General features: G+C 44.6%; 1 protein-coding gene across 1 annotated transcript in view; it reads right to left on the bottom strand.

The window, feature by feature from the left end:
* The window catches only part of bfsp2 (beaded filament structural protein 2, phakinin), a 32,932-nt gene extending 6,267 nt beyond the window's left edge, over positions 1-26,665 (bottom strand). The window contains exons 1-6 of the mRNA XM_034184055.1: positions 26,086-26,665; positions 25,561-25,643; positions 23,692-23,848; positions 23,308-23,469; positions 23,025-23,147; positions 17,676-17,917 (exon numbers count right to left, since the gene is read on the bottom strand). Of these exons, the coding sequence (XP_034039946.1) occupies positions 17,676-17,917; positions 23,025-23,147; positions 23,308-23,469; positions 23,692-23,848; positions 25,561-25,643; positions 26,086-26,517 (1,199 nt within the window). The 5' untranslated portion in view covers positions 26,518-26,665. The remainder of the gene's footprint in view (positions 1-17,675; positions 17,918-23,024; positions 23,148-23,307; positions 23,470-23,691; positions 23,849-25,560; positions 25,644-26,085) is intronic.

Genomic DNA, 26,665 nt, shown 5'->3' with positions numbered 1-26,665 from the left:
ATCAGCTGTTTTTAACGAGGACACGCACAGAGCAGCACAGTGTTTTATTGGAAAAAAGCGTAAAAATGTCTTTGTAAAACCATAGTTCTGAGCATCAGCGCACTTTGAGAGACAACTGTTCATCAGCTTGGGCTGAGCTGCACAGGGGACATTTCAGACAGCTGGAGGTCTGAAATGTCCCCTGTTTGAAAGCTGCATTCGTCTCACAATACACAAATAATAGTAACGCACGGTGACTTGGAGAAGTAACTTTAATCTGATTACTGAATTGGAAAGATTGATGCGTTAGTTTATTGAGATTAGAGCAGGGGTTTTCAAAGTGTGGGGAGTGCCCCCCCCCCACAACACACACACAATTTCAACTTCTTCGTGTGTTTCTTTTGATTCTTTTACACATCTTAAACACATTTTAAAAGTATTTGTACATGTTTAGCCTTTGTAAACATTTTAAACATTTTTAAAATAATGTTCTATTCTTCTATTTTTACCTTTTGTCATATTTTAAGCATCATTTGGCATAACTAACACATTTTAACATAAATAATAAGGGATGGGTATTGATAAGATTTTATCGATAGTAATGCCATTATTGATTCCGCTTATAGATCCAATTCCTTATCAATTCCCTTATTGATACCTCTTGTGACTTTTCTGTGTACTAAAAGTAGGCTTTACAGGTTTTCTATGTCAACATCATCTTTTTTTTTTTTTTTAAACTTAAAGTAAATAAATATGAAATTGGTCACTGGATCCTTAAACTCTGGACATAAATAGAAATAAACAAAATCTGTAGTTTTTCTCAAAAGCATTTCCTTTCAGACATTAATGGCATGAATGTTACTCCGTACCTCTGAGCTGAGCTCAGCCGGCTGCACATCAACATCAGTGTCATTCATAAAGAACGCAGAATGTCTCATTTTGGGAGGAAAAAAACAAACAAACATGTTTTAGTCTGTTGTAGTTTATTGTTTGTGTTACACAGTGGTGGGCACAGCTAACCAAAAAGCCCCCATCACACATAGCAAGAATGTGGAGGAACCATTCTGACACAGCAAATATTTTCATAATTTGACCCGGTCAGCAGAAAAAGAGGCGTGGCCAGCCGCATCCGGACCGCCTTGTGCACACCTGCAGGATGCAGCCCAAACATACGAGGTCTGTTAGAAAAGTATCCAACCTTTTTTTTTTTTTCAAAAACTATATGGATTTGATTCATATGTTTTTACGTCAGCCAAGCTTGAACCTTTGTGCGCATGCGTGAGTTTTTCCACGCCTGTCAGTTGCGTCATTCGCCTGTGGGCAGGCTTTGAGTGAGCACTGCTCCACCCCTCTCGTTGTTGTTTCATTGTGAGGAAATGGCGAAATGATTTGGGCTTTTTTTCCATTAGAATTTTTTTAGAAACTGTTAGAGACAGGCAGCTGGAAACCATTTGAAAAATTTATCTGGCTTTTGGTGAAAATTTTACGGGCTTCACAGAGAATAAGGAGTGTTACTACAGCTTTAAGGACGGCCCACAATGGAGCCGCCATCAAGAGGCAGAAACCACCACATCATTTCTAAACGGATGGCTGTGTGGAGCCGGGACCATCGTGAGCAATTTCTCTGGTTATCACAAGAGCTGGACATCAGCCATTTTCCGGCAGATTTCACTTTTAACAAGAGATTTTGTCATGGAAAGCTGCGCGGAGGCTTCATGCATCACAACCGATTCGCTGATGGAGCGAGACAAAGGAACACCTCCGTTTCGGAGTGTTAGAGGACAAGTTGGGACATCATCATCAGCGAATCGGTCGTGATGCGCGAAGCCTCCGCGCGGCTTTCCATGACAAAATCTCTTGTTAAAAGTGAAATCTGCCGGAAAATGGCTGATGTCCAGCTCTTGTGATAACCAGAGAAATGGCACACGACGGTCCCGGCTCCACACAACGATCCGTTTAGAAATGATGTGGTGGTTTCTGCCTCTTGATGGCGGCTCGGAGCGCGGCGCGCCGTGCGCCATTGTAGGCCGTCCTTAAAGCTGTAGTAACACTCCTTATTCTCTGTGAAGCCTGTAAAATTTTCACCGAAAGCCAGATAAATTTTTCGAATGGTTTCCAGCTGCCTGTCTCTAACAGTTTCTGAAAAAATTCTGATGGAAAAAAAAGCCCAAATCATTCCGCCATTTCCTCGCAATGAAACAACGACGAGAGGAGTGGAGCAGTGCTCACTCAAAGCCTGCCCACAGGCAAATGACGCAACCGACATGCGTGGAAAAACTCACGCATGGGCACGAAGGTTCAAGCTTGGCTGACGTAAAAACATATGAATCAAATCCATATAGTTTTTGAAAAAAATAAAAAGGTACAATACTTTTCTCACAGACCTCGTATTTCAGACAACAGTCAGATGACACAGACTGCTATCAGACAGCACCAACATTGGAGCTGTCACTCACTCACTCACTCGCTCGCTCGCTCGCTCACTCACTCACTCACTCACTCACTCACTCACTCACTCACTCACTCACATCTCTGCTTATCCTCACATTCCCAGCGCTAAACTGACCTCTCATCAGTGTGTGTCTCACATGATAGAGTGTGGGCGTTTACGTGCGTAGAACAGGTGATTCGAGTGATGCGTGTGTGTCCACTCAGCTGCACGTGTGTGTTCACAATGGCTGAAGGAGCCGCTGTGCAGAACAGGTGATCAAAGCAGTGTGCGAGTGTGTGGTTGAAATTTTCGCTCACTTATCTTGGTATTAGATAAACCGTCATTTACGAACTAAAAAGCTGCTTTTTTTGCACACTTTGAACCCTGCTGCTTAAACAACCGAAATACGTCCATTAATGCATTGATTGGCTGAGTAAAATACACGTAGTAAATATAAATTCTTACCTGTTAGTTTCAGTGGGATTCATCTGAAAAAACAATCCACATAAAGCGTCCTGATTATCCAAAACAATGTCTAAAACAGTGAAGAAAAGTCCCTCTGTAACACAGCTGTGCTGTGAGAGCTCCTCTCTCCCACCGAGTCTTGGAGATGACATTATCCAATCAGCCACAAAGAAATAAAATAAAATAATGTTAAAATGAGTCCATTTTGTTTGTGTCAAGCGGACGGTAACAGTGTAACGTCCAAAGTGAACCTGAACTACACTACCCACAATGCTCCATGTGTCGACCAGCCAATCATGTGTTGCACTTAATAATGATGTCATCAGCAAGCGACAGCCAGTCTGCCACAAACCGCTAGATCTACACACAACAGGGACTAAAATGTTTGATTTTAGGGTTTACAAATGTTTTTGATTGTTAAAATTTGCTCACGTTACCAGCACAAAAAATGGTAGCAGACTGAAAGTTATCTGAACTAAATTTATTGGAAGATAATTGGTCCGCTGATGGTTTTTAAATTAATCTGAAAAGCTAATCCACTAACAAAAACATCAGCCTCAATAATTATCGGTTGTTGGATTAGCTGAGCAGCGCCCACCGCTGGTATTACAACGTTTGGAGAGAGGTGTCATTTTTATTTTAAACGGTGAGTTGGTTTGAAGTTATTAATTCTGACTGGACTCTAACTTGACTTAGCAGAGAGCTGCGCAGCATTTCGAGCTGTGCCAACGGAACGAAGGACGATTCTCGTTTCTTGCCTGCAACAAGACAAGAGTCCCAGTTAGTGACTTTAATCCACACAAAAGTGACTCACGATTGACATCTTTAAATGGCTTTGAGAGGGGTTAAGAAGCGGACTTGCTGCTTATGAAAAGCAGTGAATCAGAGAACCAATGAAGCAGTGGGTCAGAGCACTGCTTCGTTGCTTCAATCTTCAAGAACAGCCGCTGCAGAAGCAGTTGATCACAGACCCACTGCAGGGTCTGTAATCAATGTTGAGAAATGATCATTTTCCCGATAAAACACCCTCAAAACAACGGCCGCTCTGAAGGACCGATAAGGGAATCGTTGAAGCCACGGTCACAGTGGCGTATTTGTAGAGCTGCTCATTGCAGTGTATCATCTACACTGTAATGAGCTGCTCTCCGCCCACTTCACGAGGAGTTTTTTTTCTCAATGCGCAGCAGTATGTTGAGGGCTACGTGCGTAGGACGGAAGAAATTAAACCTGTTTAATTTTCTTCGGCATACAGCACAGCATGGAGCCTTCACGTGAGTACACGCAGTGCCATGCTACTGTCCACTATTGTGAGCCCGCCCACACTTCAACACGGTACTGTGCGCCACTTCACATCTCCCTGTTGTTCTTCTGGAGCTATAAATACTGCAAGATCGTTGTTTCACTTTATCATACTGGACCCCGAGATACTTAAACTCCTCCACTTGAGGCAAGGACACTCCACCGACCCGAAGAGGGCAAAGCACCTTTTTCCGGTCGGAACCATGGCCTCAGATTTGGAGGTGCTGATTTTCATCCCGGACGCTTCACACTTGGCTGCAAACTGCCCCAGTGCACGCTGAAGGTCCTGATTTGACGAAGCCAACAGAACCACATCATCCGCAAACAGCAGAGACGAGATTCTGTGGTTCCCAAACCAGACCCCCTCTACACCCTGGCTGCACCTAGAAATTCTGTCCATAAAAATAATGAACAGAACCGGTGACAAAGGGCAGCCCTGGCGGAGGCCAACGTGCACTGGAAACAGGTTTGACTTACTACCGGAAATGCGAACCAAGCTCCTGCTGCGGTCGTACAGGGACCGGATAGCCCTTAGCAAAGGACCCCTGACCCTGTACTCCCGGAGCACCCCCCACAGGGTGCCCCGAGGGACACGGTCGAACGCCTTCTCCAGATCCACAAAACACATGTGGAATGGTTGGGCGAACTCCCATGAACCCTCGAGCACCCGATGGAGCGTGTAGAGCTGGTCCAGTGTGCCGCAACCAGGATGAAAACCACACTGCTCCTCCTAAATCCGAGGTTCGACCATCGGTTGAATTCTCCTCTCCAGTACCCTGGAATAGACCTTACCGGGGAGGCTGAGGAGTGTGATCCCCCTATAGTTGGAACACACCCTCCAGTCCCCCTTCTTAAACAGAGAGACCACCACCCCGATCTGCCAATCCAGAGGCACTGTTCCCGAACGCCACGCGATGTTGCGGAGGCAGCTGACAGGTACCGGCAGGCCAAGCGTGCCGCAGCCCGTGCGGTCACAGAGGCAAAAACTCAGGTCTGGGAGGAGTTCGAGGATGCCATGGAGGAGGACTATCGGTCGGCCTTGAAGAGATTCTGGAAAACCGTCCAACGCCTCAGGAGGCAGAAGCAGCTCCCCACCCACACCGTAAACATTACTGGTGAGGAGCTGTTGACCCTGACTGAAGATGTTGTCGAGTGGTGGAAGGAATACTTTGAGGAACTCCTCAATCCCATCGTCACCAATTCCGAAGAGGAAGCAGAGACTGGGGACTCAGAGGCGGACTCATCCATTACCCAGGCCGAAGTCACCGAGGTGGTTAGAAAGCTCCTCGGTGGAAAGGCTCCTGGGGTGGATGAAATCCGTCCTGAGTACCTTAAGTATCTGGATGTTGTGGGACTGTCTTGGCTGGATCGAATCATTTCTTAACAATTCTCAAAAAGAACCGGTTCTCGATACCCATTCCTTGCGCCCCCCTCTGAAGAACTCTGATTCCCCTCCCCTGGGGGTCCCTCAGCTGGACTCCAGCAATCTGGGAGCAGATTTTGATCAATCCGGTTCAGGCAGTTCCTGTCCAAATATCAATAATCCATGAAACCAGCACATAAAAGAAAAAGTTAAAAGACTTTCAATAAAAGAAAAGAATAAAAGATGCCTCCAGGAAACATTAAAAGAGTTTAGCTTCTGCAACAAGTGAATCCACGATTAACTACTGACTCTGTGAACAGACTTTAGGTCTGAGTTGGACACAGTTCCAAGATACTTGTAGGAGTCGGACACAGTTCCAAGGTACTTGTAGGAGTCGGACACAGTTCCAAGGTACTTCTAGGAGTCGGACACAGTTCCAAGGTACTTGTAGGAGTTGGACACAGTTCCGAGGTACTTGTAGGAAGCAAAAGTTTGTACATCTATGTTGGAAAGCTTTTTGGCCAGTGACTCTTTCCACATAATGTTGTCATTATTTTGTATAAATCTTACATCGTACTTACAGCTTGCTTTGGCTTTTTTGTGGAGGTCAAAGGTTAGGTCCTGTTTCGGTTTGCCGGCACTGAACCACACTTCTCTAATTTCACGTGAGGCTTCATATACAGATACTTTGTGTCCCGCTGTTCTTGATGATGTGAAATCAGACACTTTGTGTTCTGCTGTTCTTCAAACTGTTTGGCAGACAGATGTGGACGTGTTGATCCCAGATGATGTTTGGAGGAGGTCTTTAGCCTGTGCGAGACACACTGGGTCCTCACTGTACTGAAGCTCCGCTTGTAAAAATGTTAACACTGTGTCTCCTGTGTGTGAACGAAGCCTCCAGGCTGCCGTTACTTACACACACGTTTCAGACCCGAATGATTTACACTGCCCCCCCCGCTGGAATGGCATGTGATTCCAGAATGTAAATATCAATGTGCATTGTTCAGTGTTGTTAGCTAATATATGTAACTTCTCTAAAAGTATTTGACCTATTAACGTTCAGTTTTGGCGCCATTCATCCTTGACCCAAATGGCAAATGTCAGCTCTCCTCAGTTTGTGCGTGGTTAAAACTGCACACATGCACGCATAGCTGTTTGTCTTTTCTGCATTCTGCTGTATGCAGGTCTTATGCATAGCCAAGGGTGGGCCTGGATGGGCCTGGGCGTGCCCACTTGTCAGCCAGACCCACCCCATCCAATGAGAAGGCTGAGTCGACACTCGACAGTCACCTGTTGTTGCCTCATTGTATTCCTATGATATGGTATTGCATTAGCACTGAGCGACAATTAATACATTTTGTCAAAAAAATCTGGTTCATCTTCTGTGATTTTTATTAATTCATTTTCAGAGTACAGTGGTCCCTCGCTATAACGCGGTTCACCTTTCGCAGCCTCGCAGTTTCACTGATTTTTTTAGAGCAATTTTGCATGCTTTTTTTTTTAACGGCGCATTGTGTTCTGTGTCCTTATCAGGCGGGCCGGTTGTGGCACCGGTCGGCATCACCGCGATTGCTCTCACTGCCTCCAATGAGCTTTCTGCGGGCTCAGTAAACGCAGCAGCGGGCCACACCGCCCTTCTGTCTGCTGTGCGGAACTGCGCCAAATCTGGCAACAGGTCCAGAGACTACGCTCGCTGTTTTGATGCGGATGTTGACCGCAGCCGCAGAGCTCCGTGGCCACCGAGAGAGGACTTGGATTCTTTGCGGGTCGCGCATTCGTACCTCCGGAGGCAGTGAGCGAAGGGAGAGCTGCGCATTGTGTTCTGCGTATGTCTGTTTATAATCTTCTCGCCCAGAAGTAAAAAGAGAGTGTTTACACAGGAGAGAAAAGTGAGAAAATGTTCATGCTTGTTTGAGAAAAGTGTATAAAGTCTCGACCTGACTCCAGTTTGTCGTCGTAACCGACTTGAGTGGGCAAATGCTCACATTCGCTGGCGTTTGGCACGTTGGAGAGGTGTTCTCTTCACAGATGAATCCCGGTTCACACTGTCCAGGGCAGTTGGCAGACAGTGTGTGTGGCGTCGTGTGGGTGAGCGGTTTTCTGATGTCAATGTTGTGGATCGAGTGGCCCATGGTGGCGGTGGGGTTATGGTATGGGCAGGCGTCTGTTATGGACAAAGAACACAGGTGCATTTTATTGATGGCATTTTGAATGCACAGAGATACCGTGACGAGATCCTGAGGCCCATTGTTGTGCCATACATCCAAGAACATCACCTCATGTTGCAGCAGGATAATGCACAGCCCCATGTTGCAAGGATCTGTACACAATTCTTGGAAGCTGAAAATGTCCTAGTTCTTGCATGGCTGGCATACTCACCGGACATGTGACCCATTGAGCATGTTTGGGAGGGAGGTGCGACCGCCCTCGTCAGAGTCCTAAGCTTGTGTCTTTGGATTAAGGACTTTCTGTCAGATGGCTCACAGAGAGTCAGGATTGGCCCCCACATATCCACAGCTCTCACACTTAGCACCGGTTCCCCTCAAGGCTGCGTGCTGAGCCCACTGCTCTTCACCCACTACACCTCTGACTGCACACCAGTGTTAGATCATATCTGTGCTAATTCCTAATTTTATGTTAGTTATCAAGTGTTTGTGTTTTCTGAGAAATATATGAATAAAGTTTTACTTCCATCACATGTGCAAGTTCCAGATACAGGGAGATCTTAACCCTATTGCTGAGAGCCAGTAACATTACAAATGTGAGACTAAACCACACCCACTGTAAACACCCACATTGTATAAAAAGTGCCGTATGACCTATTTTCTGGGCCTTTTCACAAGATGGACACTGTGAGGGTCCCAGGTAGGGATGGGTATCGAGAACCGGTTCCTTTCGGGTATCGTTAAGAAATGATTCAATCCACCGACATCAATAAGCTTTTTACTTAATGATTCCCTTATCGGTCCTTCAGAGTGGCCGTTGTTTTTGGGGGTGTTTGTCAGGAAAATGGTCATTTCTCTACATTGATTACAGACCCTGCAGCGTGTCTGTAATTAACTTTTCTGCAGCGCTGCTTTGCTTTGAACCTTGAACCAATCGAAGCAGTGATTCGCAGATAAAAGCAGTGCTTTGAACATTGCTTCGTTGATTAATTTTTTTCTTTCGCTTTCCCCCCCTAAAACCCTAAAGAACATATGTCTGTGAGTATTATTTATTTTTTCTATGTTAAACCGACCTGTTATGGTCTTCTGAAACAGTTGATAGATGTATTTTAGAACTTAAAAATGGGACTGATGCTAACACGTTAGCATGTCTATGGCATTTTCAATGTTAAAATTAGCATCAAGCAGTTGCAGCTGTCAAGTGTTTGTTGTCGTAAAAGAGTCAAATGTATTACAAATTGTAATATTTTTTAAATTTATTTTTGTTTATATATTAATAATAATAGCAAGCACAACAATAATAGTAATAATAACTAATCTAATGATTATATACAATTTTAGAGAAAGAGACAAAAGAACCTGAATAAAAACACAACAGAAAATATAAAACCAACTAACAATGAACATACATAAATAAATAAATACATACATACAGAAATAAATGTGTTTCCTGTGAACACCTAGTGACTCTCACTCCTCCATTTCATCCCTGTTTTATTGAAGTTTAATGACAGTTTGTTTCGGTCAAACCATATTTTCAGTTTGTTAATTTCTTCAGTGATTTCTTCCAGAACTTTCTGCCAAACTAGAAAACTGCTGCATCCTAGTAAGAGCAGAATACTACTGGAATGAATTTGAATAAGGAAAGTTGTATTTTTCTTCACTAAATGGATGCTGCACTCACTGCAGTTTATTGTCTGGAATAGTCCCAGATTGCATTTCAGAGCTTCTAGAATTGAAACATTTTCATGCAGGTGGTGTTGGGGGGTAATTTTGGGTTTCAGCTTTTTTTGTTTTTCACCACTTTCATCTCTGAATATGTCAATCGTGAGTCAATTTTGTGCGGATTAAAGTTACTAACTGGGACTGCTGTCTTGTTGTGAGAAAGAAAAGAGAATCATCGTCTGTTCTGTTCACACAGCTCCAAACACTGTGCGGCTCTCTGCCGAGTCAAGTTAGAACGATAGAGTCCAGTCGGAATTAATAACTTCAAAGCAAAACACTGTTTTGTTTATTTACCGTTATTATTTATGTCCAGAGATCAAGGATCCAGTGACCAATTTCATATTTATTTACTTTAAGACTCAATGAAATACATAGAAAACCTGTAAAGCCTACTTTTAGTACAAAATTCACAAGAGGTATCGATAAGGGAATCGATAAGGAATCGGATCGATAAGCAGAATCGATAATGGCATCGATATCGATAAAATCTTATCAATATCATCCCTAGTCCCAGGCCTGGTTTCTAATGTGACCATTAAACTCAAAATGAGAAATATAATGGTTTGGTTCTCGAAAAGGAGCAGTAAATTACAAAAGAACCAGGGTAAAAATTACACCACCAACACCTTCATTAAGTATGCAGATGACACCACAGTGATCGGCTGTATCGCTGGAGGTGATGAGTTCACCTACCAGGACGAGGTGGACCAGCTGATGCTGTGGTGTAGAGAAAATAACCTGCTCTGAACACATCCAAAACCAAGGAGCTAATCATAGACTTCAGGAGAAACCAAACAGACATTCAGCCCGTTATCACTTGGGGGGGTACCTGTGTGGAAAGGGTCATGGACTTCTGTTTCCTGGGAGTCCACATAGAGGAGAAACTGACCTGGGACAGGAACCACACTCTTGGAAAAGAAGGCACAGCAAAGAGTCTACTTTCTGAGAATCCTCAGGAAAAATAACATCAACCAGAGATGTCTGGTGTCTTTTTCCTGCTCTACCATGGAGAACATCCTCACATACTGCCTCTGGACGTGGTTTACCAGCTGCACGGGGCCAAACAGGAAAGAGCTCCAGAGAAGATGACTGGGTGCCCTCTACCCACACTGGGGGACCTTCATGGCTCTGACTGTCTCAGGAGAGCCAACACCATCCTAAAGGACTCGTCCCACCCTGGACACTCTGTTTGAGCTGCTGCCATCAGGCAGACAGTACAGGACCATTAAAGAAAGAACAAACAGACTGAAAAACAGTTTCTACACAACTGCTCTTAGGTCACATGACACACTTGGAATGAGGGAAATAATTGTTTATGTGAAATATCCAGTTTTGTACTTACTTTTCTCTCTTTTTTGCTGCTACAGTCTTATATATTTTTTTTCTTTTTTAATTTGCACTCTGTCCCTCTGATATGTTCATTCCTAATCTTGTCCATCCTCATCACTCCCAAAGAGAATCATAACATCTTCAGCTCCGCCTCCTGTCTTTTTGTTAGTGCCACCGTCTCTAAGCTGTCCAACATAGCTGGTCTCACTACTGTCTTGTAAACTTTCTCCTTCACTCTTGCTGATATTCTTCGGTCACAAATCACTCCTGCCACCTTTCTCCACCCACTCCACCCTGCCTGCACTCTCTTCTTCACCTCTCTACCACACTCTCCATTACTTTGAACAGTTGACCCCAAATATTTAAACTCATCTACTTTCACCACTTCTACTCCTTGTAACTGCACTATTCCACTGGGCTCCCTCTCATTCACACACATGTACTCAGTCTTGCTTCTACTGACTTTCATTCCCCTTCTGCTCCCCTCCACAGCATGTCTTTTTCCTGGTTCTCTCCCTCAGCCCCAACCAGTCCCAGCAGAAGACTGCCCCTCCCTGAGCCTGGTTCTGCTGGAGGTTTCTTCCTGTTAAAAGGGAGTTTTTCCTTCCCACTGTCGCCAAGTGCTTGCTCATAGGGGGTCGTTTTGACCGTTGGGGTTTTTTATAATTATTGTATGGCCTTGCCTTACAATATGGAGCGCCTTGGGGCAACTGTTTGTTGTGATTTGGCGCTATATAAGAAAAAAGTTGATTGATTGATTGACCTCTCCAGACTAGACTCAACTTGCTCTTTACTCTCACTACAGATCACAATGTCATCTGCAAACATCATAGTCCGTGGGGACTCCTGTCTGATCTCATCCGTCAACCTGTCCATTGTAGCGACCAGGCGACATCTTTGAGACACAAATTCACCATAAAAACCTTTCAGTCACCAAGCACAAAGTCATAAGTGATTTCACTGTGTTTATACCTGCAACATATCAGACACAAATGAATGTCTGTCAACAGAACTCCTGCTTTAAGTATGCTAATATCTTTTTATGTCCGACGGGATGTTAACACGCAGAGACGCAACATATATTTGATCCAGACATTAAAGTTCTCTTTCATGTAACCCATGAACCGCGGGTGGCAGTGACCAGCTGTTTCTGACCACATACATATGTTCAACGGCACAGATCAAAGCTTGTCCTTCCTTTGTTCACTGAAACAAAGCATTTCTTGCTCCATTGTTTATCAGTTTGTATAAAAGCTGTACATCTGACAAACAAAGATTGTTCACTTCTAAGCTCATTCAGTGTGCCGACTCATTTTTCTCTCACGCTCGTCTTCCACGGCACTGAGATATGTAGAGGTCTTGCTCAATAGCATGCTAGGAACCTGGCTCCAAAACTCCACACTGGCAACCCACAACTTTGACAGCGGCACACCACAACTTGAAACCTGAACCTCCACATTGGTGACCCTCGACCTCTATACCTTTCACTGTTGTCCACAAGAAAGGACTCAGAGCTGATCCTTGGTGTAATCCCACCTCCACCTTGATTGAGTCTGTCATTCTGACTGCGCATCTCACTGCTGTCACACTGTCCTTGTACATGTCCCGCACTACATTCACATACTTCTCTGCCACTCCAGACTTCCTCATACAATACTACAACTCTTCTCTTGGCACCCCATCATAAGCTTTCTCCACAAACACACAATGTAACACCTTCTTCCCTGGTCTATACTTCTCTAACAGTATTCTCAGAACAAACATTGCATCTGTAGTGCTCTTTCGCAGCATGAAACCATATTGCTGCTCACAGATCTTCACCTGTTTTCTAAGCCTAATTTCTACTGTTCTTTCCCTGTGAAGTCAAACTGGAGGTTCTGTGGAAAGCTGTAGTCTTAAGGAAATGGAGCAAAGTAAATAAACACACAGGTGGCAAAAATCAGCTGGGTGGATCCAATTTGCTGCTGCAGAGTTGCTACCAGGGGCATAAAGGGAGACGCACACAGTACCTGTGGGAGAACTCCTGATTCAAGTGCAGACACTCATACAGGTACAACCCCTGGCAAAAATGATGGAATCACCAGCCTCGGAGGATGTTCATTCAGTTGTTTAATTTTGTAGAAAAAAAGCAGATCACAGACATGATACAAAACTAAAGTCATTTCAAATGGCAACTTTCTGGCTTTAAGAAACACTATAAGAAATCAGGAAAAAAAAATTTGTGGCAGTCAGTAACGGTTACTTTTTTAGACCAAGCAGAGGGAAAAAAAATTCTGAGCAAAAAATGATGGAATCACCCTGTAAATTTTCATCCCCAAAACTAACACCTGCATCAGATCAGATCTGCTCGTTAGTCTGCATCTAAAAAGGAGTGATCACACCTTGGAGAGCTGTTGCACCAAGTGGACTGACATGAATCGTGGCTCCAACACGAGAGATATCAATTGAAACAAAGGAGAGGATTATCAAACTCTTCAAAGAGGATAAATCATCACGCAATGTTGCAAAAGATGTTGGTTGTTCACAGTCAGCTGTGTCTAAACTCTGGACCAAATACAAACAACATGGGAAGGTTGTTAAAGGCAAACATACTGGTAGACCAAGGAAGACATCAAAGCATCAAGACAGAAAACTTAAAGCAATATGTCTCAAAAATCGAAAATGCACAACAAAACAAATGAGGAACGAATGGGAGGAAACTAGAGTCAACGTCTGTGACCGAACTGTAAGAAACCGCCTAAAGGAAATGGGATTTACATACAGAAAAGCTAAACGAAAGCCATCATTAACATCTAAACAGAAAAAAAAAACAAGGTTACAATGGGCTAAGGAAAAGCAATCGTGGACTGTGGATGACTGGATGAAAGTCATATTCAGTGATGAATCTCGAATCTGCGTTGGGCAAGATGATGATGCTGGAACTTTTGTTTGGTGCCGTTCCAATGAGATTTACAAAGATGACTGCCTGAAGAGAACATGTAAATTTCCACAGTCATTGATGATATGGGGCTGCATGTCAGGTAAAGGCACTGGGGAGATGGCTGTCATTACATCATCAATAAATGCACAAGTTTACGTTGATATTTTGGACACTTTTCTTATCCCATCAATTGAAAGGATGTTTGGGGATGATGAAATCATTTTTCAAGATGATAATGCATCTTGCCATAGAGCAAAAACTGTGAAAACATTCCTTGCAAAAAGACACATAGGGTCAATGTCATGGCCTGCAAATAGTCCGGATCTTAATCCAATTGAAAATCTTTGGTGGAAGTTGAAGAAAATGGTCCATGACAAGGCTCCAACCTGCAAAGCTGATCTGGCAACAGCAATCAGAGAAAGTTGGAGCCAGATTGATGAAGAGTACTGTTTGTCACTCATTAAGTCCATGTCTCAGAGACTGCAAGCTGTTAGAAAAGCCAGAGGTGGTGTAACAAAATACTAGTGATGTGTTGGAGCGTTCTTTTGGTTTTCATGATTCCATCATTTATTCCTCAGAATTGAGTGATTCCATATTTTTTTCCTCTGCTTGGTCTAAAAAAGTAACCGTTACTGACTGCCACAATTTTTTTTTCCTGATTTCTTATAGTGTTTCTTAAAGCCAGAAAGTTGCCATTTGAAATGACTTTAGTTTTGTGTCATGTCTGTGATCTGCTTTTTTTTTTCTACAAAATTAAACAACTGAATGAACATCCTCCGAGGCCGGTGATTCCATAATTTTTGCCAGGAGTTGTATGAGAGAAGTTCCTCTCAAAAAATTTGTGGAGATTACAGCTGACTCTGCAGGGCGAGATTCCCAGACAAACTCCGGGTGGCAGCCGGTAAGATGCAAAACTCTAAAGATGAATGGAGACTTTTTGAGCATGCCAAAGCCACTGCTGCAGGTTGTGTCAGTATAACTTTAGCCACGGAGACCAACTTGCACTTAAGTCTTTCATGTCCGTGTGAAAATGATTGGGTTCTGGTAACTTCATTATTTAATATGTTCGATGTCGCTGACATTAATGAGCGAAGCTCTTCGCTATCTGTGTACATATCATCAAACAACAATTTAAATTTCAATATTTGTTCCAGAACCTCAAAGTAATTTCTGGTTTGTGGCTTCCTCCACCATTGAGCGAGCTTCACGCCTCTGCGCAGTGCTTTGCTCGTATTAATTGTAAATGGGATTACAGGCAGAGGGTGATGGTAAACAACAGCTGCCTTTAGTTCAATTTAAAATGCCATTTAATTAATTTGTTTGTCAATAGTATGTTGAATGGATAATTTCAATTTAATTTCCATTTATTTTTATTTATATAGCGCCAAATCACAACAGAGTTGCCTCAAAGCGCTTCACACAAGTAAGGTCTTACCTTACAAACCCCCAGAGCAACAGTGGTAAGGAAAAACTCCCTCTGAGGAAGAAACCTCAAGCAGACCAGACTCAAAGGGGTGACCCTCTGCTTGGGCCATGATACAAACACAAATTATAGAACAATTCACAAAACAAATATACAGGAAATGCTGTTGGTGCACAGGACAGGAGGGTCTCCAGCACAAATACAACTCCCATCTCTGGATGGAGCTGCACCTTAAACAGAGAGAAAAAACAGAATCAGGCATCAGAAAGACAAAAAATACAGTATAATTTGTCAGCATTAAACAACAAGAAAAACAGGAAATACTAAGGTGATCGCCGGCCACTAGCCCTAAACTTCACTAAAAGACCCAGAATTTAGGTAAAGTTGAGGCCGCGGCACGCTCCAATTACTAATAAATGAATTAAAACAGTGAAACGTGTAAAACAAAACTGTTCCAGTATGCTGACATATGAAAGGGAAAATAAGTGTGTCTTAAGTCTGGACTTGAAAGTCTCCACAGAATCTGACTGTTTTATTGATGCAGGGAGATCATTCCACAGAACAGGGGCACGATAAGAGAAAGCTCTGTGACCCGCAGACTTCTTATTCACCTTAGGGACACAAAGTAGTCCTGCACCCTGAGAACGTAAAGCCCGGGCCGGTACGTAAGGTTTAATTAGGTCAGCTAGGTAGGGAGGTGCCAGTCCATGAATAATTTTATAGGTTAATAGCAGAACCTTAAAATCTGATCTCACTGGGACAGGAAGCCAGTGAAGAGACGCCAAAATGGGTGTAATGTGGTCGAACTTTCTGCTTCATGTCAAAAGTCTGGCTGCAGCATTTTGAACCAACTGGAGACCCCTAATGCTGTACTGCAGTAAACCAGAAAATAGAACATTGCAGTAGTCCAATCTAGAAGACACAAACACATGGATCAGGGTCTCAGCATCAGCCATAGACAGGATGGGACAAATCTTCACTATATTTCACAGGTGGAAGAAAACAGTACTAGTAATATTTCTCATGTGGAGGCCAAAGGACAACGTAGGATCAAAAATTACCCCAAGGTTCCTCACTTTGTCCGTGTGATGTATGAAACACAAACCTAGGCTAAGCGTTAACTGGTCAAATTGATGCCGATGTCTCACTGGACCAAGAACCATCATTTCAGTCTTATCAATGTTTAAAAGTAGGAAGTTTCTAGACATCCAACTTCTCACTGCTGCAAGGCAATCTTCTAAGGATTTTATGTGGATGAGATTACCAGCAGTTACCGGCATATATAACTGAGTATCATCAGCATAGCACTGAAAGGTAATCCCAAAACACCACAACATGTACCCAAGGGGTGCTATATAAAGGGAGAAAAGCAGGGGGCCTAAGACAGACCCCTGTGGAACCCCAAATTTCATGTCACTAAGGTTAGAGGTAGTGTTACTGTACAAAACACAGAATAACTGGTGAAGTATGACGTCAGCCATGCAAGGGCACTCCCAGTAATCCCAAAATGATTTTCCAGCCTATCAAGTAGAATATGATGATCCACTGTATCAAATGCAGCACTGAGATCTAACAGCAACAGAACCGTAGTGGTGTCCGAATCCATTGCAAGCAGAAGATCATTCACCACGTTAGTGAGAGCCGTCTATGTGGAATGATATTTTCTAAAAGCAGACTGCAGTGGCTCAAAGAGATTATTCTCAGTAAGATAGTCTACAAGCTGCCGTGATGCCACTTTTTCCAGAATTTTAGAGCAAAATGATAGATTTGATATCAGCTGATAGTTTTTCAATACACTAGGGTCAAGATTAGGTTTCTTAAGTAATGGTTTAATCACTGCAGATTTGAAACATTTAGGAACAGATCCAGAAGTTAAAGAAAGATTAATAATTTCCAGCATAGTCGGCCCTTAACAGTTTTGTTGGTATAGGATCAGATAAACAGGTTGTGCTTTTTGACGTTATTACTTTCGTCAGCATGCCTAGTGAGATACTATCAAATTCTGTAAATCTAGGTAATACCTCAGTAGTGGCGCCCACCTCAATAGCAGGGTGTAGTGGCTGGATTAAGGCATGCTGGGATATGTTTAACATGATATGTCTTCTATTTTCTTCTCAAAGTAATCCAGGAAAACTTGTGCTGTAAAAGGAGAGCAAACTACAGGTGGTTGTCCATGAATAAGTGTTGCCACCGTGTTGAACAAGAACTTAAAATAACTTAAAATAATAAAAGTAATGGCGGGGGGGCTCCACTTAGCTTGCGATTCACAACAGGACTGTGGTTAAATAAGATTCAGAGTAGATACACTTAACAATCAGAAGAGTGATAAACAGAAATAAAAGAAACGTATACAACCGTGTAAAGTTCAGAAGAGCGTCACAACAGCAAACAATCCACTGGAAGCCTGTGGTACAGTGATCAGATTTGATGTTTGTATCACCATTTGCAGGATTCCACTCTAAATATTCTCTTATCTGCTGCACTAATCCTGACTCACAAACTGAATGAGTGTCTGTATGATGTCGATGCGTTCAGCTCATTATGGCTTCTGTGGATATGGTGGTGCTGGGACTCACGTGGGCTCTGTGGGCCTGAACCGGGTCTCCTCACCGTCCAGGATGTTGTGGTATAAGCTGATCTCCTGCTCCAGCTGCTGCTTGCTGGTTAACAGGGCGTCGTAGTCACGATGGTGCTGCTCCATCTCACCGCGCACATCAGAGAGCTCCGCCTCCAGCTTTGTCACCACTGAACCTAAGTTCTGCAGTTCCACCTCATGCCAGTACCGGGCATCGCCAAGGGAGTTCTCCAGGCCACGTTTCTGCAGGGTGACAAGATCAGAGCTGACAGTCAGGTTCACATGCACGCTGAAGCAACATTCAACAGTCTCCAACCCTACCTGACCCGACCTGACCTGACTCAGTGCCAGCTACACCTGAAGACTGGACTCTGCTGTTTCCAGCTCTTGACTGGCTGAGGATGCCTCCATCAGCTGTGGGAGGACAACTGAGGTTTAGAAAAGGAGCTGGCACTCTGCAGGACTCGTTTGAGCTCCAGGACTCGTTTTGCTAATTTAACGTTACAAGTCATGAAGCACCAATAATCCCAGGTCAGGTCACTTTTGGCACCAGGTTCTGCCTGTTACTGTGTCCACCACACCATCAAATCACTTTGGGCTCTGGAAGGCAACCACCCAGGCAGACAACCAGATCATCCCCACTTCTCCAAAGTCACCGTCTACCTGCTGCTGGCAGCTGAAACAGGGGCGTGTCCTGGACCTTCTCCAGTCTCTGGGGTCCTCCACACTGAGACACCTGTGTCCTGGATCCTGTCCACAGAAACTCCCCACATGAAATAAATGTGGTGTCTGATGTTCCCTCACAGTGTCAGTGATCCTCCTCCTCTGAGTCTCACTAAGTCACCATTCAGTGGACACAAAGTCATTCCAGGGAGACCCAAAGATCCTCCACAGAGACCTGGGACCAGGTTTGATACATAGTCTAAGATGAAGTTTAAATTGAAAATACAGCAAGTAAGACACTAAAGTCCATTTTTACCTGTGTGATTATTTGTCTGTGTCACAATTTGGCCCTGATCGGGGCTTTGATCCTGTTTTTTCCCCTTTCTTTTGCTCACCATCTGCTCCAGCTTTGAGGTATTAGCTGTTTATTTTCATCATGTGTTTGTCACTTTGCTTCTTTGTTACTTTTCATACTTCAGCCATTGTTCCGTTCTAGTTTTGTTCTGTCAGTTTGTGTTTGTTGTTGATCATTAGTTTATCTCTTGTTTATTTTGTTCATCTCATTTGTTATCAGTTATGCTGTAGTATCGGGTTTTATTTTCTGTTGATTATTAGTCTTTGTTTTGTCATCGGGTTGTGTTCTTCAATTCTTAGCCAGTTCCAGTTTAGCTTTGCTTAAGTATTTATTTTTCATTTATTCTCGGATCACTTCTCATGTAGTTTTTTCTTTAATACTTATCTTCTCTTGGTTCGCTCTTTAGTCTCATGTTCATGCCATGTTCATAGTTATACAATAGTCTGTCCTTAGATTCTCTTTTCTCAGTTTGTCTTCATTCCCATTTGCTTGTGTTCACCTTGCACCTGTCATAGTGACTTCATGCCTCTTCACCAGCTCGTGTCCTCAGCTCACACCTTGATTTTGTCTGCTTTGTGTTTTCATTCACTGACGCTCTCTGCACCTGCTCACGCATCTTTGTGTCTTACATCACTTCCCTTTGTGCACTCCCTTCCTCACTATCTTGCACAGTGCTTAATCTTTGTTCACTGGCCACGCCCCTTTCTAGTTTGTACCTCACGTGCACTTAGTTAACTCCTGTCTTATTTAAACACCTCCCACCCATCACTCCCCTGCCAGTTTGTTGTCCTTGTACACATTCATGTGCATATATACTTATATATATATGTATATATATATTTTAATTCTACCTCATTTTCTTATTTTATTGTACTGTTACAAGTATTATTATTATTGCTTATCTTTGCACACGCTGTTTGATGCACATTTTCTTCTACTCACACTCATCTTGTGTGTTTTTTAAGAGCTGACGTAATGTGAATTTCTTCACTGTGAGATCAATAAAGTCTTATCTTATTCCAGCCTCTTGTTCAGTCCTGTTTTTGCCTAGCCGTGTACTGTTTATTGCTCTGTTCTCCTCGACCACGCCTCTAACCTCATCCTGGATGTCTGTGTTTGCTCGTGCCTCTGACCCCTGCTCAACCATGACTGCATCTCTGCCTGATCCCGACTGTACTTCTGCTCTGCTGCTTGATCACATGTGTACTGTACCAGAGCCTGTAATAAAGACCATGTTTCCTCTTACACCTAAACCCAGTCTGGGGGTCTGCATGGCAGGTCCAGCTGCTATGGGTGCTGGGCAGCCGCCCGCTCTGCCAGTCTGTCCTGTCCTGGTCCTGGGGTACATCGGTGTCCCCCAGGCTTGCTTTTTTGTGCTCGTTAGTTGCCGTGGGTACAGCGGTCATCGTGTGTTGTTTTTTTGTGCTCGTTAGTTGCCGTGGGTACGGCGGTCATCGTGTGTTGCTTTTTTATGCTTGTTAGTTGCCGTGGGTATGGCGGTCATCGTGTGTTGCTTTTTTGTGCTTGTTAGTTGCCGTGGGTACGGTGGTCATCGTGTGTTGCTTTTTTGTGCTCGTTAGTTGAGGTGGGTACAGCGTCATCGTGTGTTGTTTTTTTGTGCTTGTTAGTTGCCGTGGGTACAGCGTCATCGTGTGTTGCTTTTTTGTGCTCATTAGTTGCCGTGGGTACGGTGGTCATTGTGTGTTGCTTTTTTCTACTTGTTAGTTGCCGTGGGTACAGCGTCATCGTGTGTTGCTTTTTTGTACTTGTTAGTTGCCGTGGGTACAGCGTCATCGTGTGTTGCTTTTTTGTACTTGTTAGTTGCAGTGGGTACGGCGGTCATCGTGTGTAGTTTTTTGTGCTTGTTAGTTGAGGTGGGTATGGCGGTCATCGTGTGTAGTTTTTTTGTGCTTGTTAGTTGAGGTGGGTACATCGTGATAGTGTGTTGCTTTTTTGTGCTCGTTAGTTGCCGTGGGTACGGTGGTCATCGTGTATTGCTTTTTTGTACTTGTTAGTTGCCGTGGGTACAGTGGTCATCGTGTGTTGCTTTTTTGTGCTTGTTAGTTGCCGTGGGTATGGCGATCATCGTGTGTTGCTTTTTTGTACTTGTTAGTTGCCGTGGGTACGGTGGTCATCGTGTGTTGCTTTTTTGTGCTTGTTAGTTGAGGTGGGTACAGCGGTCATCGTGTGTAGTTTTTTGTGCTTGTTAGTTGCCGTGGGTACATCGTGATAGTGTGTTGCTTTTTTGTGCTCGTTAGTTGCCATGGGTACGGTGGTCATCGTGTATTGCTTTTTTGTACTTGTTAGTTGCCGTGGGTACAGTGGTCATCGTGTGTTGCTTTTTTGTGCTTGTTAGTTGCCGTGGGTATGGCGATCATCGTGTGTTGCTTTTTTGTACTTGTTAGTTGCCGTGGGTACGGTGGTCATCGTGTATTGCTTTTTTGTACTTGTTAGTTGCCGTGGGTACAGTGGTCATCGTGTGTTGCTTTTTTGTGCTTGTTAGTTGCCGTGGGTATTGCGATCATCGTGTGTTGCTTTTTTGTGCTTGTTAGTTGAGGTGGGTACAGCGGTCATTGTGTGTTGTTTTTTTGTGCTTGTTAGTTGCCGTGGGTACAGCGTCATCGTGTGTTGCTTTTTTGTGCTCGTTAGTTGCCGTGGGTACGGTGGTCACCGTGTGTTGCTTTTTTGTGCTTGTTAGTTGAGGTGGGTACAGCGGTCATTGTGTGTTGTTTTTTTGTGCTTGTTAGTTGCCGTGGGTACAGCGTCATCGTGTGTTGCTTTTTTGTACTTGTTAGTTGCCGTGGGTACAGTGGTCATCGTGTGTTGCTTTTTTGTACTTGTTAGTTGCCGTGGGTACAGTGGTCATCGTGTGTTGCTTTTTTGTGCTTGTTAGTTGCCGTGGGTATTGCGATCATCGTGTGTTGCTTTTTTGTGCTTGTTAGTTGAGGTGGGTACAGCGGTCATTGTGTGTTGTTTTTTTGTGCTTGTTAGTTGCCGTGGGTACAGCGTCATTGTGTGTTGCTTTTTTGTGCTCGTTAGTTGCCGTGGGTACGGTGGTCACCGTGTGTTGCTTTTTTGTGCTTGTTAGTTGAGGTGGGTACAGCGGTCATTGTGTGTTGTTTTTTTGTGCTTGTTAGTTGCCGTGGGTACAGCGTCATCGTGTGTTGCTTTTTTGTGCTCGTTAGTTGCCGTGGGTATGGCGATCATCGTGTGTTGCTTTTTTGTGCTTGTTAGTTGAGGTGGGTACAGCGGTCATTGTGTGTTGTTTTTTTGTACTTGTTAGTTGCCGTGGGTACAGCGTCATCGTGTGTTGCTTTTTTGTACTTGTTAGTTGCCGTGGGTACAGCGTCATTGTGTGTTGCTTTTTTGTGCTTGTTAGTTGCCATGGGTACGGTGGTCACCGTGTGTTGCTTTTTTGTGCTTGTTAGTGTTGTGTGGGCTGCCAGAAGAGGAGGTACTGCTGGCCCACCACCAGAGGGCGCCCTGCCTGAAGTGCGGGCTTCAGGCACGAGAGGGCGCTGCCGCCACGGACACAGCCGGGAGTGACAGCTGTCACTCATTAATTCCTGACAGCTGTCACTCATTCTTCATCATCGCACTCCATAAAACCCAGACGTCATCTCCACCTCATCGCCGAGATATCATACTTCATTGGAGGTAATAGACTCAGCCGTTTGTGTTTTACAATATAATCTGTATATTGTGAGTGTTTGCAGGAGTACTGGTCCCTCTGTCTGTGGAAGCTGAGTGAGTGCTGGACGGCACTCTTTTCCCCTGAGGAATCACTGCGGTACTCTGCAGAATATTGTGTTAGAGGTGGAGGTGGCATTCCCACCGTTGTTGTTACTGGGTGTACACACACCCACACTTGACTGTCTTTGTTCTTCGCCAGCAGTACCAGATCCGACAGTCGGGGACGGTGATCACCTGGGAATTCGGGACTTGGCGGCTCCAGTATTCTCTGGGTTCGGTGGCGGTGGAAATCGTGTGGTTCCGGCTCTTCTCAGGACAGACGTCTTCTATCCTCGAGCCTGCCCACACGTCACCTTTGTGGATTGACTGTAATCATATTCTGAGATTGTCTGTATGTTCGTTGTGCACCTTCACAACATTAAATTGTTACTTTTTGGCTCATCTATTGACCGTTCATTTGCGCCCCCTGTTGTGGGTCCGTGTCACTACACTTTCACAACAGTTAGTTGCCATGGGTACGGCGGTCGTTGTGTGTTGCTTTTTTGTGCTTGTTAGTTGAGGTGGGTACATGGCCATTGTGTGCATTGGTTGCCATGGTTACCCTGGTTGTGGTTTGTGTTGTCGGGTGGTGTTGCTTACGAGGGCTCTGATAGACTCCGTTTCAGCCTGCAGACTCTGAATCCTGCAGCCGGTGTTGTGACACTCCGCTATCAGTGTGTCCACCTCCTCCTCTTTGGGGCGGAGCCTGCTGCTCTCACACTGCTGCATCAACACACAAATTTTATTTCAAACCTCATTTCATGAAACATGTGGCGTGAACATCACATCCGGAGACCGCTGCTGGCTTAAAGGTCCAACCTGAAAGTCATCGATGGACTTCAGACTTCGGTCTCTGGATTTCTCCGGATGTGTCGGTCTGTACCTTACAGTCTTTGTAGTTGTCAGTCTCAGCTTGATTCTTCTCAGTCACCTTCTCCCAGTGTTTGCGAATGTAAGTCAGGATCTGGTCCAGACTGGTTTCTGTGGGTTTGTCGGTCTCGTCCACCTCACGTCCAGCGATCTGACTGTAGAGAACCTGAACGTCCTGGATGGAAGATGGTGACACAAATACATGATATCAGGATCAAAAAGAATTTCTTCTTTGACACCCTGAGACCCAGTCCAGGTCTAAATGTAGACAAGGCCCCGGCCTGAATCCAGACCCAGCTCCCTGCCTCAATGTAGACCTGGCTCTGGTCCAGTCAGGACTGGTTGGCCTTCATTGTGGAGATGAATTCTATTTTATTTGTTTATCATCTAATACGACCTGTTCATAATGGAGTTCCAGATTTCGTAGCTCCGCCCTCATCTTGTCCGTCTGCTCCTCAAGCTCCGCCTTTGTCATGTTGGCATCATCAATGACTTTGTACAGTGAGCTGATCTCCTCCTCTACCGCATTCCTGAATGGCTGCTCGTTCTCATACCTGCAGGGAGGACACACCGTTACACCTCCTGCTCAGCTTTAATCCAGTTTATTTATGTAGTTACAAATCACAACACAACGCCCCAACGTGCTTCACAAGAGGAAGTGCTGTGTGTGTGTGTGTGTGTGTGTTCCTGCCTAAGGGCACCAGTGTCCTCCCCCTTGGTGGCCCCAGTCACCATAACAAGTTTGGTGTCGATTGCTTAATTACTGTGGCTATGCATAGCAAACACACACACATGCACAGTCAGCTGTATCTATCTATCTATCTATCTATCTATCTATCTATCTATCTATCTATCTATCTATCTATCTATCTATCTATCTATCTATCTATCTATCTATCTATCTATCTATCTATCTATCTATCTATCTATCTATCTATCTATCTATCTATCTATCTATCTATCTATCTAGATAGATATATGTATGTATATACGAGGTCTATTAGAAAAGAAACCGACCTTTTTATTTTTTCAAAAACCATATGGATTTGAATCACATGTGATTGCATCAGACAAGCTTGAACCCTCGTGCGCATGCGTGAGTTTTTTCACGCATGTCGGTTGCGTCATTCGCCTGTGGACAGGCTTTGAGTGAGCACTGGTCCACCCTCCTCGTCGGAATTCCTTTGTCTGACTACTTCCTGAGAGACTGGCGCTTTGCTTGATCAAAATTTTTTCAGAAACTGTGAGACACATCCGAGTGGACACCATTCCAGAAATTCAGACGGTTTTCGGTGAAAATTTTAACGGCTGATGAGACATTATGAGTGTTACTGTCGCTTTAAGGACTGCCCACGGAGCCGGACGGCGCACCGCGCCCCGAGCCGCCGTTGTCAGCCTGTTTCAAGCTGAAAACTTCCAAATTTAAGCCTCTGTTGACCCAGGACGTCGTGAGAGAACAGAGAAGTTTCAGAAGAGCTCGGGATCAGCAGTTTATCCGGACATTCCACTGTTAAAGATTTTGTAATGATAGACTGTCGGACGGATTCGCGCATCGGCACCCAGCCGCTCATTGCGCGTCGCCACAGAGAAACACCTCCGTGTTGATAACATTCATAAAATTCAGGCGGTTTTCGATGGCTTTCAGTCGAGTGAGTATCCGAGAAATTGTTTAACAGCTGGGCATGTTCAAACTTGTCCCGTAAGGCTTCCAACGGAGGTGTTTTTATATATATATATATATATATATATATATATATATATAGAGAGAGAGAGAGAGAGAGAGAGAGAGAGAGATTTATAACCCCCCTGCCCTTATAAAATTTACTATTTTTTCCCAAGTGCTTTTTTAACTCTCTGAGGGAATAACATGATTATTAGCCATCACATGACAAAGTAAAACTTCTTAAATCATTCTGAAGTCAGTTTAAAATGATTTAAGAGGCTCACAGACACACAGACAGACCTCCTTTGAGTGATTGGTGGACTGAGGTGTTTGACATTTTTTATTTAACCAGGTTAGTCCCATTGAGATCAAGATCTTTTTTCAAGGGAGACCTGGACAATTTAAAGTTTCCAGTCCATCTAACCTGTGTGCCTTTGGATGTGGGAGGAAGCCGGAGCACCCGGAGGAAGCCCACACAAACACCACACAGAAAGGCCACAGGTGGGAATCGATCCCATGACCTTCTTTCTGTGAGGGAGCAGTCCTAACCACTAAGCTACCGTGCTGCCAAGGTGGCTAAGTGACAAGGAGCCCACAGTTTACCTGTCCTTGAAGTCCTCGGCGTTGGCCTGGACATTCTCCGTCAGCAGCATCAGCCTGGCGTTGTCCAGGATGGCTTCACTGACCTGCAGGAAAACAGAGCGCTGCAGTGTCAGTAGCAGCCTCCAGGGGGCACACACAGAAAGAAAAAGATCCAAAGGAACTCTGTGATCATCACTACAGTGGAACTCATTGGAGCACAAACACAACGAAGTGCAAAAGGTTTGACACAAAGAAATGAGCACAAAAAGCTCCCAAATTATTTCATTTAAAGGCAAAAATAAGTCAAATGTTTTCAAGAGTTTTTTGTAAAATGCAGTCTGACGGCTCGTCTCCTCCAGTTTCAGAAAAAGCTTTTAACAAATTATCAATAGTTGAGCAATCGTAAAAAAAAACTTTGACTTTTGGGGTCCAAACAAAGAGCGAGTAGTGCATGATGGGATCACAGCAGCTGGTTGCTTCTTTGACGTGGCACAATGAGGAAGAAGACCCGGTCATGCTCCGTCCCCCAGGTGAGGGCTGACTCACCTGCCGGTAGACGTCCTCCCACTGGGTCCTGAGGGAGCCCCAGGTGCCGGTGCTGGAAGCTCTGCGTTCCAGGCACAGGCGGATTCGTTCCTCCAGCTGCTGGTTCAGCTGTTCGAGTGCTTGCACTTTGTCACAATACTCAATCAGGCAGCTGTTCAGGCTGGCTGCCGGAGTGCTGTGGCGGACACCGGGGGACAGCACAGGAGCAGTGCTGCTTCTCATTCCCTGCAGGAACACGCTGCTGATACCCAGTGCACGCCGGGACACCCGTGTGCCCAGGCTGGAGGCTCCACCCAGGGTAGGGATGGTACCAGCAAACACGCACCGCAGTGCAGCGGTTCCGCCTGCGCCTGTCCTGGTGCAGGAGCTGGACGCTGTGCGCTCAGTGGACAGGGGTCCCAAAACCGAGGTGCGGCATCTGGAGAGAGGCATGACGGAAGGTCGAGGTGTCAAACAGCTGAGGAGCGGTGCACGGCTGCCTTTATGTCAGAGTGACGTTCTGGAAACACGGCGGGTTTTGTTCCACTGCAGAGCGGCACCTTTGTCTTTATGTTTGAGCTGCATCAGCAGGACAGGAAGA

This window comes from Thalassophryne amazonica, chromosome 12 (genome assembly GCF_902500255.1).
Source record: "Thalassophryne amazonica chromosome 12, fThaAma1.1, whole genome shotgun sequence".
NCBI lineage: Eukaryota > Metazoa > Chordata > Actinopteri > Batrachoidiformes > Batrachoididae > Thalassophryne > Thalassophryne amazonica.
This window is presented reverse-complemented; position numbering and strand designations above follow the sequence as displayed.